This window comes from Cyprinodon tularosa, unplaced genomic scaffold (genome assembly GCF_016077235.1).
Source record: "Cyprinodon tularosa strain WSP-4 unplaced genomic scaffold, ASM1607723v1 ctg242, whole genome shotgun sequence".
NCBI lineage: Eukaryota > Metazoa > Chordata > Actinopteri > Cyprinodontiformes > Cyprinodontidae > Cyprinodon > Cyprinodon tularosa.
This window is the reverse complement of record NW_024038901.1, coordinates 42,340-60,512: the sequence shown is the minus strand read 5'-3', so window position 1 is coordinate 60,512 and position 18,173 is coordinate 42,340. Positions and strand designations below refer to the sequence as shown.

General features: G+C 36.8%; 1 protein-coding gene across 8 annotated transcripts in view; it reads right to left on the bottom strand.

The window, feature by feature from the left end:
* Positions 1–18,173, bottom strand: part of myo1b (myosin IB) — a 67,797-nt gene that overhangs the window by 7,808 nt on the left and 41,816 nt on the right. Inside the window, exons 10-26 of one of the 8 annotated variants that reach the window (XM_038287629.1) lie at positions 16,208–16,355; positions 15,508–15,626; positions 14,931–15,017; positions 14,794–14,859; positions 14,261–14,266; positions 11,983–12,087; positions 9,343–9,405; positions 8,977–9,177; positions 8,648–8,874; positions 8,348–8,548; positions 6,350–6,443; positions 4,527–4,676; positions 4,375–4,443; positions 4,212–4,298; positions 3,804–3,890; positions 917–1,003; positions 160–246 (exon numbers count right to left, since the gene is read on the bottom strand). In XM_038287629.1, coding sequence (XP_038143557.1) covers positions 160–246; positions 917–1,003; positions 3,804–3,890; positions 4,212–4,298; positions 4,375–4,443; positions 4,527–4,676; positions 6,350–6,443; positions 8,348–8,548; positions 8,648–8,874; positions 8,977–9,177; positions 9,343–9,405; positions 11,983–12,087; positions 14,261–14,266; positions 14,794–14,859; positions 14,931–15,017; positions 15,508–15,626; positions 16,208–16,355 — 1,884 coding nt within the window. The remainder of the gene's footprint in view (positions 1–159; positions 247–916; positions 1,004–3,803; positions 3,891–4,211; positions 4,299–4,374; positions 4,444–4,526; positions 4,677–6,349; positions 6,444–8,347; positions 8,549–8,647; positions 8,875–8,976; positions 9,178–9,342; positions 9,406–11,982; positions 12,088–14,260; positions 14,267–14,793; positions 14,860–14,930; positions 15,018–15,507; positions 15,627–16,207; positions 16,356–18,173) is intronic. The other 7 variants (XM_038287631.1, XM_038287630.1, XM_038287632.1 and 4 more) reach the window with 7 other exon arrangements.

Here is an 18,173-nt window from a genome sequence, read left to right as displayed (position 1 = left end):
TTCTGGTCTTTGTAAAGGAAAATTAAGGATAGTTGCAACAGAGAGCAGAGGCCGTCTTTCAGAGGACTAAACAAAGACTGATAAAAAGGGGTGCTGAGGGACAGTGGGAGCAGAAGGCACAGGGGGTGATGATGGCTTTGCCGTGGGGCTGGTGGGTACCTTCAGTCCCTGCCAGTAGGCCCATATCACAGCGACGGCATGCTTGCGCCTGGCCTCCTCCTTCAGCCTCCTGAGCTCCCTGCGAGCCTGTTTGAGTGTGGGCAGGAAGAAAGAGCAGTGGAAGATGAGAAGATGAAGAACTGGTCAAAACCGTTCCGGTTGGGGTCAGTAGCCTTGAAGGTGTGCACAAACGCTGCACACAAGCTCTATTTGACCTTTGACAGGCTGCAAAGTTATTGCTGTGGCGCTCCAGCATCCACATATACATGAAGGGTATCAGATGGACGGTCATCTGGAATATCCTCTGTGAGTGTTTGCTGTTAGTCAAACTAGTGTGTTGATGCCGCACAATCAAACCAGACTGGTTGCAATCCACCTAAAAGACTCTAAAAACTAAGCATGCATTAGCTACAGGGAGAGCAAGTCATGCAGAGTGAGCAGTCAGCATGCAGCTGCCAAGCATGGACCTATAAGGAAGATGAAACAAACACTAAAAATCAATGTATCCAGTATGCACTTTATGCATTTATCAAAAAACACTAATCAGTTAGGGAGTCCTCCAGATATGGCCATATATCATCAGCAGCGACCAAGCCATGGGACGTAAAGCAAAATGCCTCGCACTACTGAAAAATGTTCAGAATGACTTCGGCCAGCGGCTATGTCAAGGACTTTATTTCTTTAAATAAGGAGGCGGGAGTGGGGTTGATGGAGGCGACAAGTCAAAAAGTCACGGCAAGTCAACATTCCTAAATACCTTGGTGCCCTGCCAGCCGGCCCAAATGACCGACACGGCATGTTTATTCCTTGCCTCCTCCTTCAGTTTACGTAGCTCTCTCCGGGCCTGATGAAAAGCGGGGGCAGTTGTAGAGGAGTTATTTCTTTCCAGTGACAGGCAAAACTTTAATTGTGACAGGGAACAATGACGAAACACTGAAGAACAACAACAGTCACTTAAGGGTAACATTTAGGCAATGAGCGCTGGTTATATTTAGAAATCCCTTACATAACTATGTCTAAATAAGACAAATGACTAGGTAATCTAATCTAGCACGGCTCTTTTATTGATAAGACTCTATTAAGTAACATTACAGTAATTGTTCAGGTCAGATCGTAAAACTACAATCCTAAAGGCAGGCTGGACGTGGCTTTCTTTGCACCAATTTTTAGGCAGTGTGAACCATAAATAGTAAAAGCTTTGTTTATGAAATTATTTTAAAATCAATGAACCTTCACATCAGATAAATACAGAAGTATCTGTAGTTAGATTTCTTTTTTTATTTGTAGAGAATGAATATCATACAATTGATTAGAGATGTTGAGTATTATCTGCAGAAATACCAAAAGCTAAGGTCAAGGAAAGTTGGAGAAAGCTATTAGTAAAGGTCATTTAACACTTCCTTAATGCCAGTGGTAATGAGGTTTCTGAAAAATGTGCAGCCTTTTGATTACATATCTTCAAAGGTTGTCTAGATATTTAACGATAATGCAATGTTTGTAAAACAAAGATAACCTGGCCTGCCAGCAGTCAGAAATAGACTGAGAATTCTTGCTTTTAACTAAAAGCTGCTCAAAGATATTGTAATTTCTTCTAAAGTTCAGAGTTACTCTGGAGTAACAATCTGGCATATATCCTTGCATCTATAAATTATTAAAAGTTATCAATTATAAAAGTAAGTTTAGCAGCAGTAGCTATATTTCAGTTTGTGCATGTCATCATATATTACAATTTTTTCTAAATGTTATGGTAACATTTAGGTTTTAACTAATGTTTTCATTTAATTTATTTTTATAACTCTGACAAAAAAGGACCAAGGGTGAAAGGATATGTATAAATCTGAAACAAATTACCAGTAACATACAAGTTATTGTGGCGTTCTAGTTAAAAATATTGGAAATGTGATGCAAAACCTGCAAAGAGTAAGTCATTTGTGTTTATGAATTAATTTGCCCTGTACAGACTTTTTTTATTTTGTGTGGATTTTTGTGGCCTAAATATTTCAATTTGCTGCTGGAACACCTTAGAGACAATGATATTTAAACGCTGCAAAATGGGTAAAATCAAAAACAAAACAAAAAAATCCATTAGGTCTAGATTATTCATTTCGTCTTTAGAATAATGCTGAGGTCAATCTGGTAACCCCTGCTGAATTATAAATAGCATCTTTCCTGTAGCTCTGTGGCCAAGGGGAGCTATAAATGTCCAGCAAACACAAAACATACTGCAAAGACAAAAATGTAGAAGGAAGAATTTTTTTCTTTACATGTATTTTAGTATAATGTTGAATAACGTGTGGTTGGAGCTAATTTGGAATTCAATTATCTCCATTTTGTGTGATTGCAGAATTTTTCCTTTGCCTCTTTTGTGTAAGAGTCATTTTTTATTTGGTTTGTAAGCTTTTTTTCTTTTTGCATCTTTTTGTATTCGCTTTATGTTTCTACATTCACATTTTTGTTTTGCTTTCAGCTTGGGTATACATATACCTTGGGTATACATAATTTCTTCCTATAGGCTATGATCAAATATTTGATATTTTATATTATCTAATAGGAATTACTGCAGGTAGTATCCAAACCATTAACTCAATTTCCAAAGAGTGCCAACATTTCAAATCTGGTATATTCAGCAATAAACCATAAAAGGAAACCCCAAGAATAAGAAATGAGAAGACGGAAGCCAAGCATGTCCTAACATGGAACTTTCTAATGAAGATGGTGGAACTACAGATATATTGAAAGCTGTTAAACTTTAATGGCACTAAAGCTGTTTGTTGTTGCTATGCCTAACCAGCCTATCAATCATGTAAATCCAGCCATCATACAGGTTCTCAATGCATCTCTGTTAACAAACAGCAAGTACATCTCTGATAAAAATTAACCAGAGTCATAATGTCAGAATCCATGTGTTCTAAAGTTGCACAGCTGTTTCAAATGAACATGCCACCATTTTCAGTTTCAACATGTATTCTTTAGTTAGGAAAAAATAAGTGCTACGTTGAACATTTGATTTAATGGTGCATTTTATTTCTAAAATTAAGAAAAGGATTTGCAGCTCCAAACTGGTGCATTTCTATGCACACCTGCCTGCCATCCGTATTTCCCACCTTCTAACTAAATGTGGTGAAAGGAAAAACACAACAAAGGAAGACTGAAACTGTTAAGTGTCTTAATCAAGCAAGAATGTGAGAACGTGTTTGTTTTTTTTAACGCAGCTACTGTTCCCAGACACTCAGAAAGTTTGGTTAAGAGATGATGCAACACAGTCAAGAAATCCCTCAAGCCTAATTGGTTTGAAACATTTACATGGAAGAAACCCATGACAGCCATCTTTAGATTTTTTTGAAGCTTAAATTGAATTGGCAGTTGAATGATGCCGGTTGAACCTGTTCAATGTAATAAAGTAAGAAAAGCAAAATATGAATAGAAAACCTTCAGTTTTACAGTTTTATAATTGGCACAAATTTAACAAAACGCTAAAATGATCATTAAAAGCAACAAACCAGATGTAAAGGTAAAGATGATTGAATTTATGTTCATCCAGCAGTGGTTTTATGCCACTACAGGCTTTCTTAGTCACAATGGGACATTGTAAACAACAGTGACAAGACAGCTGGGACAGCAATACTACCGCTAGGAGGAAATACCTTGGTTCCCTGCCAGTATGCCCAAATTACTGTCACAGCGTGTTTATTCCGCACTTCTTGTTTTAGACGCCTTAGCTCCATCCGAGCCTGGTGGGATGTGGTGGGTGTAAGGTAGGAATAGTTGAAGATGTGCAGAGCGATATCATTGAGAGGGGAAAATTGAAAGGAACAGAGGGGAAAGAGTAGATGTGCAATCATCAAAAGAAACAGCATTACAGGGGGAAAAACAGCAGGCACAAAATCCCAGAAAGCACAGAAAATAAAAAGAAAATAGAAAACTGTTGTGCCAATATGCAGAAACAAAAAAGAAAATGTGATAGTCTACTTCTAAAGGAATACTCTTTAATAGGAAATAAAAAGCCACAATTGTGTTCTTCTTGCATTCCTTTGTTAGAGCTTTAACTGTACCTGTGTGCCATGCCAGAAGGCTGCAATGGTGGTCACAGCTTCTTCGCATTTCTTCTGATACTTCAGCTCTCTCAGGAGTTTCCGAGCCTAAAAGAAGAAGACATTTTTTTTTATGATTTATTCATGACTCTAGATTAGGTTTAGTTCACAGGAAGCCTCATACCTGCCATCCTCTGGTGTAGGACTGCACCACGGTGGTAGAATGCTTGATCTTCTGGTACTTCTTTTGTTGCTGTTGAACACGGACAGCACCAATGTGAGTAACAGAGCTTGTGGGTATGGGCAGCTATGAAACAGTTTAGAAAGAAGTCTCACAGCGTATCGGCGGTACCATGCCGCCACCACTATCTCGCTCTTTTTCAGCAGCAGGAAGTGGCTGCGACACTTCCAGCCCCTGTAGATCTTCTGAATTAGTGTTGCAAGGTCCTCCAGGCATTGCTTTCTCTTCTCTTCCAGGAAAAAGAGCTGCATGGAGAGAAGGCAACTATGGGTGAAGCAACTGACACAATATGAGGTCTGATGTCAAAAGCAAACCACGAAAAACAAATCTTTAAATATAAGAAATATGTATAGGAATAAATATTCCATATCAAGGCTTCAATAAGCATTTATGGTGCTGGCTGCATGTAGTTGAACCCAACTAGGTATTCCACTCTTTAAAATTGCTTTCCAACAGATGCAATTCACACATATCAGTCCAAATAGAACATTCCTAATCCTCGACTTTCAGGGAACTTTAAATCTAGTGGTCTGTGAACCTTTCTGCTTTCTAAAGCTACAAAAGAGCTCTAAGAAATGCTTACATTCATCACCAAAGGGACTGTCACTGCATACAGTCAGAGCCCAACAAAATATACTGTTCAAGAAAATAATAAAATAACTGCCTAATTTAAAGGGGAACTCCAGAGCACCAGAAATTGTATCAAACACAGATTCCTTGTCGGCGTACTTTTATATAACCGATTCTCTCCATGGAACTAACCATGGAGTATGCACACTTGGGGTTTATTGCTATGGCAAAAGCATTTTATTTTTAGTAACCATAAACACACTAAGGATTGTATGCAAGGTTCTTAACATAAGAACTCATAGATGCCACCATTTACTGCAGCTCATTAACAACCATGTCAAATGCTTTGGAGACATACCATCACAAATTCTAAATATGGATCTTTCTGTACTCTACTGGGACTTCACTTGGAACCATGTGCTTTGGCACCACGAGAAACTAGATTAAGCTTTTGGGTGGTAAAAAATACTCCGGGTAAATCTGGAGTGGAAGAAGGGAGGCGACTATGTGGAAATGCATTTCATTGTGATGCTTTGGATCTTTGATGGAAGAAAAAAATATATATTTTTTTGATATATTTTAAAAGGACCAAATAAAAATATCAAGATTGTAACAGTCTAGACGAATCAACCTTCCATGTAGAGCTCAGTTCCTGGACCTAAACTAATTGACAGCACTGATGCTAATATTTGTGTTACCCCGGATAATGTTAATGTCTGAAAGTGTGATAATTTACCCCAACTGAATCCATGGACATTAAAAATTTAAGTTGAACATTTCTATATTTTATAGTGAGACTAGGCAACTGCTAAATGATCTCCATTTATCCCTCCTCTGCCTGCAACTTCCTCGTTTTGTTCTATATTTTAAATTTTGAAATAGCTTGAATAAATGGTAATAATTAGATTAGGCATGTTCAATATCAGCAATAACCACAAATAATAATAATATCCAGAAATCAAGCTTTATGTGTGCTCAATTTTATTTTGTGTTATACTTTAATGATGTATACATTGGATACATTTATCAAAACAGAGGAAGAGGGTAATTAAGTTATCAGGTTATTTAAAGCTCTGTGCTCTGGGTATGATGCAGCCCTGAACAATTGAGGCCTGAAAACACAGAGCAACTTATTTCCCATGTTAGATCACTAAGTGAAACCATGTGTTTTCAAAGCGGTGGTTACATGCTAATTGCTAAAATCGGGGCTCTGCATGAAGCCCATCCCATTTTCCAAACATCTTACTGTGAGAAAACAGGTTGAGTAAACTTCAACATTTAGACTTGCAAACACTAAGAATACTAAAGAGAAGCAGGAAAAACATTAAGAGAAAAATATTTTCCATACCGTTCTTGGGTTCCTGATAAAGATCTTGGAGCGGCCATAAGCGAACTCTTCTGCTGGAACCTGCAGATCAGTCATCAGCACCTCAACTCCTTGTCTAGAAAACAGATGTGATCAAGTAGCTCATTAGAAGCCAATTAAACAGACATCTATAATCGACCAAAAAAATCATCTGTTGACCAGATAAAGAACACTTTAAAATTTAAAGTGTTCACTTTAAACTCATTAGCATTTTGGAGCCTCGTAAAGTTTTAAGCAATTAACACAAAAAAGGACTATGTGATTCAGAAAATAGCATGCATCTAGCTGTTGAACATGTTGCCAATTGCTACATTGCCCAATGTTGATGTGCGTACTTACAGTGAGTATGAGGTGGTAAATAAACCCACAGTTACCAGGAAGACTGGACATAATAGAACAAGTGTTTCTGCTAGAGTTAAACTTTAGCATTTGAGACCTTTTAAGAAGTCCTTTATGATTTAATTTTAAGACTTGCAGAAATTACCAAAAACAAATTAAACCCCTGTTAACCTTCAGTGGCTCTTGGCAAAGCTTCTCAACTTTAGTACCCTCTTAAGGTGCATACTATTGCAGTTACTTTAGAGGATCATCTAGAACAAACCAATTTCTACCATTAACAAAAACATCCTATACCTATTCATTGTGATTGCATTGCACACTGGAGATTAGTGATCATTGGACACTGTGCTGAGCAGTGGTGTAGCAGATGGTATACAGATGCCTCTGCTGGCAGTCTATGGGCAAGGTACATCCTGGACAGGTCGCCAGTCTGTCGCAGGAAAACAGACACACAACCACACACACACTAACACCTAAAGACAATTTAGAGAAGCCAATTAATCCAACTGTCCTGTTTTTGGACTGTGGGAGGAAGCTGGAATACCCAGACAGAACCCATGCATGCATAGGGAGAACATGCAAACTCCATGCAGAAAGACCCCGGGCATAGAACCCAGAACCTGCTACCCACAGCACACCGTGCAGCCCAATGCTATCAGTCTTATGATCTTATTTTAATTTAGCATATTCTCTATTTTTTTAATGATTAAAACCCTGTCTCATAGATACTACATGCTCTCACACACGCACGTCTGAATTTGCTTTAGGTTCTAATAATGACCACTAATGGCAGGGAAAATAGAAAAGAAAAATATTTAAACATGATTAAAGCGCTTAATGGACAAATCAGAAATCTGTACTTGTTGGTCAAAGCTATACAAAAATGCAAGATTATAATCAGTCTTAAATGTCTGATGGTTACTTATCTATTCAAGGAGAATAGTGAACAAGTGTTTTTCGGGAAAACAAACAAACAAAAAATAAATAAGAGCCTGAGCTAAAGAAAAAATACAAAGAAAGGCAATGACTAAAGCCTTACAAAGTGCCCAAAGATGACTCAAAAACGGGCTGCCAATGTTTGGCAGATCAGATAGGAATCAGTGATCTTGCCAGCAATGTGGATAAAACGGGGAAGTCTGGCTGAGGTGGAATGGAGGAGACAGATAAGGATGAAATGCCTCAACATGTTGTGGTTCAGATGGGGAATACCGAACGATGAACATCTAGAATGTGATGAAACTGAAGCATGTTTCTGAGGATGTCAGCATGATTTTTATGTATTCTATCATAACAAATTCAAAGGTGCTTTATTTTAGAAAAGCATGAAATGATCAAGGAAACTAGAAAAGTCGTCCTATAATTTTGTATACCTCTACCTTAAATCATCACCTTCAAATCATTAGATCATCGATGCATCCAATCTCTTTCTGAGTCTTTGCTTATGCTGAAATTATCTGAACACCTTTTTTTTTTTTTTTTTTACAATCGTCCCTCACAGTCACACATGGGAACACTAACCACCTCAGTGCTGGTTAAAAACTTTCCCACTGGGAGATGTCTTATAACCAGACAACTGGGAGTAATTTAAAGGGTTTGCTTTCCACAGACCACCCTCTTCTGTCAAGATTTGCACCAGTTTACCTGGCAGGCCCCTTCCAGTGTGGCCAGGTGTTTTTGCAGAGCATTTTGTAGCGCTCAAGGCAGGGCTCGTAGGCCTGGCGGAAGGCATATCCTGCTCTCCTTACACGGACGTTCTCCATCAGGCCTAGGTAGCGCACCTGATGGCGGACCAGGGAGTCAGTAAAGATGTGGGCTGCTTTTTTGTCATTAGGCTTGATGCACCTGGGAAGAAGACATTGATTTTCAGCCTTAGTCCCTGAGAGAGGAATTCTGCTTTTCATTTTCAGAATACACCTGTATCATTGAGCAGATTGAACATACCGAATGTAGTTTGGGTTCTTTGTTTGCAGATTGCCCATTAGTGTGCCAACAGATGCTCTGAACTGGAATCCAGCAGTTGGTGGTCGTTTAAGGTTGACTTTTGCAGGATTTCCTTCAGGGAACAGCTGTTTGATGAGGCTGTGGTTAGCTTTGTACATGGCCTGAGACAAGTCCCGGTAAAGGAGGTCGTTGTTCTTGTCAACAAAGCCTTCGACACGGTACAACACCTTAATATAGGAGGAAAATACAAGAAGATTTAAAGGCTGATTTTTATGTACTTTAAGACTCAGAAGACCAAGTTAATAAACTTTGACTATTTTTTACTGTACCTTGCCGGCATAGTGCTGGATGCGGAAGCAGTTGTGTGGCAGGCTGTGGTCATTTAGAAATTTTGAATTCTTGTTTAGGCGGCTTTCAAAGTGCTGGTGTTCAGCGCAGATTGTGTTCAGTTTGTCCAAGAAGGTCTCATCAGTGACCGTTCCAGGCCTCAGGCACTCCTCGTCCAGCATGGCCAGAATGCCATTTTGGTTCTAGCACAAACAGAATCAATGTAAGCTAATAATCATTTAAAGTTAAGCGCTCTGCGGACTTGAAGCCACTATCTCGGAGTCTACAACACAGCTCATGTTACAATAACAAACAACTTTAGATTCACACTTTTTCATAATCTCAAAAGGAACATGAATTTGACTTACATTCTCAATAAGATCGCATATAACAGCATTGTTGAAATATTCAATGTTCGTCCACTCAATGCCCTGGAAAAATAAAAACATACAGGTAAGAAAAGACAAAGGCTATTTTTGACACAATCTTTGTTGTACAGCTAATCAGCATATGAAGTCAAATTTAAGACTTTGGTAGGTATATTGCCTTTAAAAATGAAATAAAATGAACAAAAAACACTTCAACTAGTCACATTACAAGATGTAATCCTTCACTTCAAGCATCAATGCTGGTGCCTAAGGGGATGCTGGCTCAGGAAGCCGGGTTTTGTCCTGTAACTGTGTGCTTGTTGGCTAAAGTCACCATCGCATATGTTGTGTCTTTGTAGAAGACACTTCACCCATCACTTCTGGTATTGGTGTTCAGAGGACCCAGTGGCAGCAATTGCAGCTTTATTGCAGAGCAGCTATGGCAACAATGTACAGTAGCTTACCACCATCAACTCGTGAATGGGTGAATGACTGAATGAATGTGAAATATTTTGAGACCTCTGACTTGATTAGGCACAACACATGTACAGGTCATTTACAGGCTTTACACACCTCACCATAAATAACTGGCATTTTACAAATCCAACTAAACAGTAATTTATGTCTGAAACTTCAAAAGACTGCAAGTCAAAATATCTTCAAACAGTTCTTCAACTATTCCCTAAAATACCTTCTTCGCCAAAACCTTATTCTTTACATTTAATGCTCAACAAAAAAATTATTTGATTTAAACAATAAAAGCATAAATAAACCATGAAGAATTTCTACAACGATTAGAGCATGACTTTGCTAATCTATGGCAATCATATCTTATGCCATTTTACCTTTTCCTACTTGTGCAGTTTTGCTTGTTTGGGACAAATTATTTGCATAAAATTTCAATATACATTTACTTTAAGAAAATATAGTCATATTTTAAATATACCCTAACATGGGGTTATTAGAACAGTCATCTTCAAACCTTTAGTTTACAATGCAAAAAACACTGGAAAAGCTTTATGGCTCAAACTGTCAATTCAGTAACAACTCACTTCTAAAAAGTCAAATGTTGTTGTTAGAGAGCACATAAGCAAGAAATATTCATTTATGAAGGTTCTTTACATTTCCAAGCAGTTCTTGCATATAACAAAAATGAATTTATTGAATGTTTATAGAAGTGAGAATATAGAATATTAGAATACAGAGAGTCACTGTATTAAAAAAGCACATCGGACCTAAATTCAACATAATTTGATCACAACCCACTTGTTTTTTTAAATCCTCTTGAAAGTTAAACTAACAAAAAAGATGCTAGACCTTGGAACAGCTGATTTAAGTTATAAAGGCCTGATTTAAGCTCTCACTTTTCATTATTTCAATTTGACTAAAATGGGAACAAAACAAAGTCAATTGAAACACAGGAATTAAGTTTAATAATAAAGTATTTTAACATTTTATAGAATTATTTATTTACCTAAATCATTAACAACAGAAAAAAATTCAAGAGCAAAAAGACAAACTGATGTGCAACTGAAAAGAACACGACACTGATTCAGATTGAATAAAAACCCGTGGGGCTACTATAAGGGACAAAATTATATAACCTCTAAACACTGAGAAAAAAAAACACAACTTTAAATTATCCATTTTCAATGCTTCCCATTCTCCTCCAAACCTTTTAAATTACACATAAATGTACTTTAATCCAAGGTCACAATATGCCTTGAGTGTTATGCATTCAATAAGGCCTAATGGGAATTTAATTAACATTCACACCTTAATGAAACGCCAGTAAAGATCTTAAAATGTTGTCCAATTTGTCTGATCATCCATAACTGCCATTGATGTGAGGGTTTTTTCATCCGACCACCTTCATTTGCAAAAAGGTCAATGAAAGACAAAATGTACACTTTCCAAATTGCCCTTTTCTAAAAAATGTAGTCGACTCATAAAAACATGCATTACTTCCACCGATTTAACTATGGATCGATGAGATGCTTCAAGGCCAACAATATGTTCACAACATGGATGCAAAGAAGGTATGTGGCGACTGGCCACATTTTTGATTGGTAGTTCTTTCTCCTCCTTTCCCTAGTGCCGTGGTATTTTCCCATGCAATACACTGGACACAAGCCAGCAGTGGAATATCATTGGTAGTGGTGTAAGTAGGGAGGGGGGTGTGGGGTCAACGCTGCTGCACTCAAACTCAGAGCTCTGAAAACAAACAGGGCCTAAAGGTCCAGATCGGGGAGTGTTTACTCTTAGCAGAGTGAGGGATCATTTCCGTCCCTGCGAGTGTGCAGAATATATAAAAAAAAAAAAAAATGCTGGTGGGTCAGAGACAGGGACAGAAATCAAAAGATTGAAAAGCAAAAATGTGTTTACTGTACAGAATAGAATGAAAGTTTAAGTGAGGGAGTAGAAGGGGTTAAATATTTGAGTGAAATGACCAGGTAGAAACAGTGCTTTAAGGGCAGCCATAATGGACATAATGGGCTGTCAACAAAATAAACAGAGTGCTGACAAGTTAAAAGATGTAGATGTACAGCTGCAGGTGAAAGGAACAAAATGGAAAAGCCAAGTGTTGAAAGGTAAATTCCCCAGGAGTTTTAAAGCTTCTCTATAGAAATCACAGCTTACCTCTCTAACATACTCCTCCTGCTCCTCACGCAAGGTCAGCTCGATGAAAATTTGCTGCAGCTTTTCGTTGCAGTAGTTGATGATAAACTGCTCAAAGCTGTTGTCCTGCAGGCAGGGAAATGTATTAATGAGAAACTTACAAGTTTTTTTTAAATTACCAAAATATTAGCTTAAAGAAGATATTATGCACTTAAACGTTCTGTCTTACAGTTTGAAATATTTTAAGCTTCTTTAAGCTTTCCGTTTACTGCTTTGACAATTAAAAGGCTATAGCAGAGGATAATTTTCATGCATTACTAAGGTTTACATCTTTACAACATATTGCATATAATGTTGTGAATAATTGATAAAAGGTTTCAGCTCAGTTATTTAGATTATACATTTACAGTACGTTGTAAAGAAAAATGGGAATTTCAGGACATAACCATCAGATTTTTAGAATATCAAAGTTGAAACATTATGTTTAAAAATTAGAGTCCAGAATTATTTTGGGGGGGCTCATTAAGGAAGCATTTTTATTCATCATTAAAGAATATTTTGAAAGAATACTCTTGTACAAAAAACTGGGTTGTAAAAAGTTAAAAGCTCGGGGATGGAGAATTGCAATCTCATCACCATAAAAACTGTAACTGAGCAAATATTTAATCTAAAAATAATCTCTCACAATGATTATAAATCCTTATCATGAAAAATTCCAGTAAGACTTTAAAGACTTCCTTAACCATTTGTGAGTTAGTAATTATTAAAAACCTGTACCCTCTGGTCAATTATGACCGCTAAGAAATGAGTCATGTTTCTTGTACTGATTATCACCAACCAGTTAATAGTTATTTTATTAAATATCCTGTTCAGGGAAATAATTCAAGGTTGACACCACGTTTTATTAGTGTACAGGAAATTGGATACTGCAACATGAGGTTAGTTTTAAAATGTTGTTTTGATTTTTTTTCCATTCTTCTAGCAATCAAAAGTTAATTGCAAGCCCCCCCCTTAAAAACATACACAAACAGTAAAAAAAATAAAACCATAGCTGAACTATGTAGAAGAAACCCATTAAGAACAGCATGGTGACATCTTTGATGTCTGATATAACGTTGTTACAAGCATCAATGTTTGGATTTAGTAGCTTCATCTCAAGTTGGAGGAACTTAATTTTTATTGTTGAAAAATATACATTTGATTTTGGTTATTGAAGCTGAGCTTTGCTGATCCAGAGTAGAAAATCTGCAATCTTTCTATTCACTTATCAGTTCTGTTTTGCTAAAACCGATATGACACCATTTGCAATTGCCTGTACTTTCTGTTAAGATAAACTACAGGATAAAGCAGGACTTTTTTTTTTTTTTTTTTTTTTTGAGATTATTCTGTATGCATTAAATACATTTTTTTTTAAAGAAGTCCTGTACTGGAGTTAAAATCATTTGGTTAAACTTTTTATTCTATAGTTGATTTTCAAGATTGTTCATGTAAATTGGTGATATCATGTTAGTCTACAGTATTAGGGTTACATTGAAAGGTTCTAAATGGAACGTAGCCAATAAATTAGGCCTTCAACTCCTTACTTAAAATTTAATAATAGGACTGAATGATAGTGTTTGGAATGATGAGAAATAAATAGTCCTTAGCACCAAAAATCACCCTAATAGGTCTAATTTAGCTTTTTCTATAGTGGGAAGGCCATACAAACATTTATTCCAATGTATATTTATAGAGTTAAATGTATTCATAAACCCACAGTGAATATTACAATTTACACAATAAAAAAATCTAAAGTTGTACATTGGTTTTGGTTGTGACTTGCATTTAACATCGTTAGTTAGCGTCATTCAGCATACAGAATTATGCTAAGAATAGCTAACTAACCAATAGACTTTCATTTTGGCACTAATGTACAAGTTTTGGAAATCTCTAACACATAAAAAACCCCACAGCTTTTACAGAATAAACCCAAAGACAAATTCAGCACTAATCTACATGTAAGCACACTCAGCTAAAATTATGCAACCTTGAAACTGAAACACGCAAATAATCGTTAAATGCAGTTAGACACCAATGCTAAAAAAAAAATAAAAATAAAAAATAGTTAAGGCTTATAAAATCATTAAAACTCTGACATGTTTGCCATTTTTTCAAATGATGCAAAGGTTTCTTCAGCATAATTTCAGCTGTGTGGGACTCTATATTGCACACCACATAGAATTAAAGAGGCTGCTAAATTGTCTAGTGGATCACAGCATGCACATGGCACAGCAAGCAGGCCAGTGTGGGTGTTACTTACTGTTTCCTGGTGACCAAGACAAAACACCACAACATTAAGAAAAATGGAAGGACTTGAGAGTCAGTGAAATGAATAGACAGTGATATAAAAAAAATAATAATAATAATGCACACATGAACAGGCAACAAAAATATATTCAGCAAAACAACTCCAAACCAAATACCAAACTGTTTTGTATGTTTTACATGCACCAACATGCACAAGGTGGAAACCATTTACTGCACATTTAACAGTACATCTGTACCATGTATTTAACTGATGAGAATTTCCCCTTCCATGTGCAATGAACAGTATATTTACCACAACGGGCATTTTCACCCAAGGGAGCAAAAAAGCTGAACTAATCCAAGAGCATTTTTATCAGTTCTCAGTTGTTACAGATAAGCTCAATACAGGTGGCAAAGCTGGCAAACAGCTTTGGGGAAGAAAAAAGAAACACCATTTTCCCGAGTTTTTCCCGTTTGGGTGGTCTGATTCAGTCGTTTGGGGTTATGAAGAAATAATCGGCCAGTTAAATCTGCCCTGCATCTTACCTCAAATATTTCAAAGCCATAGATGTCCAGTACACCCATCACTTTGTGGCGAGTTTTAGCCTGGGCCTGCAAGGACACAACAATGTTAGCATAGCAAAGGACCTTAAATTTAAAATCAAGAAAATATTTTCACTTACTCGTATGCTTTCATTAATCCTTGTCACTAACCAGCTAAACAGGCGACTGTAGAGGTTTTTGGCAAGTGCATCTCTGGCATAGTAAGCCTGCGAAACAAATGACATTAGCTGCACACGTGATCGTTGCCAAAATATATGCAGTTCTCGAAGAAAGTTGTTTCTGCTGTACACCTTTCCCCTAAACGTACACAAAACGCTAAGCCCTTTTAAATATGAACATTAATAATTTCATTTTTAGGGGAAAATGTCTAAATTAGCAGCGTGATTGCTATTTTATTCATACATTCTACAACTTTTTACATCAACTTTAAGTCTATCTAATGTGACAAACTTTCTAAACTCTCAGGCATGACCTAGATTTTGATTTCCAGAAGAAACAGTGTTCATTTATTATGTAAAGGTTTTTATGTGGCATTGACATGGATCAGAGTTGGCAGCTAGTGGGAAAGCAAGTCAAGGGGAAGAAATGACCCTTTATTTTTCTGCGGACTGAAGGAATGGGAATGTACCCACACCAGCATAACAGAAACGAGTGCTTATAACAGATTTGGGTTCAGGTTAAAACTTCATTTCTGACCTGGGCCACATTCAACGTGGTGGAAACTTTCTCCATCTTGGCTTCAACTGTTCGGTAGCTGAAGGCCCTTTCCAGTACAGACTGCTCGATTCCCAATAGCTCACACATCTCCTTCAAATCTATTAAATTTAGGAAAGGAAGAGAACATTAAACATATGTTTTGCAAGGATATTGAGCCTTATATACAATAGAAAAATACAAACTAACAAGCAAACATGATTGAAACAAATCAGTTTTAAACATACTGAACATGAACAATACGAATAGACACTTAGAGCATTACATAAACAGTCTTTTTGTGTTCCTGTCTAGTAATAGAGTGATGCGTTATTTAAAACATAACCAACTGCTAATAAATGGCAGCAATAGATCATGCTGTTGTTGTCTGGAAAACATGCAAATTAAAAATTTGCCTAAAGAAAACAAATGTTTGACAGATAACACCCAGCTCATGATAAAACATAACATCTGGTGAGCAGGATGAGAACACAAAAGCAGCCAATAAGGGAGGCAGAAGCTTAAGATACAGTAAGGTCCTCTGTGGATCAAAGCCTTCTTTTGCAGTGTAGAAAAACATGTTCCACTAAATTCAAAAATATAGGTTTATCCATCTCCATCAGATATACAACAAAGTAAACACACATTATATTCATAAATATATAAACTTAAAAAAAAAAAAAAAAAAAAAGATCAAACCTACCATTTTTATCTTTCACTCGACTCTCATCCATACCATTGCAACGTGACTCTGGCTTGAAGTCAAGGTTTCCCAGCTTTAAAACAGCAGCTACCAGCTCCAGCACTGACTGCATTTCATCTTCCATGAATCCAACGATCTGCATTGCATTCTATGCATAGGAATAAAACAATAAAATGGATAAGTCACAGATCGGTATGGGCCTGTTCCAGCTCTTACTGCAGTTGTTCAAATTTCAAACACACATCCAGCTCATTTGGGACATAAAGGACGATATTAAAACATTGCTCAGCTGCATGTTCATGGTAACACAAAAGAGCTGTTGCATTATAAGTACAGTAATTGTGGCACAATCAAAACCCCCGCCTTCCATGCTGTGATTGCTCTGGTATGTTTTAGACTGGAGAGTCCACTCCTAACCAGACTGACATTATGCTGTGAGTGAGTCAGTCTGGCTGGCAAGTCTACATGTTATCTACATCTTAGCTTATAGAAAAGAAAAAGAGATTTAGCAGCTTGAAAATTGTTCCGCTTTCTTCAGCAATCCGTTGTAGATGAAATTCCATTTATATGCTATAGAAAGCAATTTCAAAGTGGGACCTGAAAATATCAGCTCTCATACTTAGGCTTACTCTACATACAGCAGAGGAAAGAAATTAAACATTGCGTCAATTAATGAGATAAAAACTACAAAATTTAAAATGTTAGTTAAAAATCAAATCCAAAAATGAGAAAAATTCACCAAAAATTCCATACATTTTATCAGTAATAACTAATGCTTTTTCCATTTCAAATAAGTAAACTATAATTTGCATTAGATTCAATTAATGAACCACAAAATACTCAATACCTTCAGAACCTTCTACCAGCTTATGCCTATATAAGGGTGGATGGATATCGTCATTTTTTATGAGATACTTTAACTGATAACGCAAATTATTGGTCAAAATGTAAAATATTGACATGATTCCTTATTTGATTAAATAAAATGGGACACTTTACAATATTTATGGTCAACCTTTGTTAGTGCTTGAAAATTTCATAAATCGGAATAGGAAGGTCACACCCCAAATAAAACTGGAGTCTTGCATGAGTTGGTGAATGAAAGATTGTTGTGCCTGCATAGGCAATAGTACCAAAATGGAAGCAAGCCATAAGCTTGTTAAAATCACTAGTGAAGGACTGAATCAAAAATTAAGACTCAATATTCACCATAATGGGTTTCTCAATACATTAGATATTAATGTCTAGATACAGACAATGAGACCCCGCCAAAAAAAAGATTTTTTTTATTAGGTCTAAAAATTTTACAAGCCTAATAGTTAAGATATTCTGTTTTTCTGTTTTAAAGTTAATGCAAATATAAGCCAGAAATTAAAACTTTAAATTATTTGACTAAATTTAGGGAAAAAAAGCCCCCCAAAAAACCAGAAAGCCTGACCCAGCTTAGTTTAACTGAAAAGGAGGATATAAAGTGACGGGGCCAATTGTTTAGAGGGAATGTCCCTTTTGAGTTTCCGGTGGAGAGGTGCAGCTGTGTTGGGAATGCTTTAAGTTAATAGGAAGCAGGATGTGAAAAGTGGGGAAACGAGGACAGCTGACCGTTACAATACAGACCGACTGGGCTTGTACAGTGGTTTGGCAAAAAAAGAAACATGTAAGAATAGGACCTCTTACACTGCAATGCAATAAACGGACACAATATCTCCCCCCACCCCCACTGAGGAACAGAAACTGCACAGCAAAGGCCATGCAACAGTATGCATTTGTGCACAGAGACTCTTTAATACAAAGAAGGTTTTACTTTCTTTATGGTTTGATGTGGGCATATACAGTTTTAATATTTTACTGCTGTTGCAATAAACGGGCGGGAATCAGGTGTGAACTGTTTACACAATGAAGTATGGTGACTAATAAACCTTCTGTCTATTCTGTTCAGGCGATAAGAAGTGACCAATCTTTGCCCTTT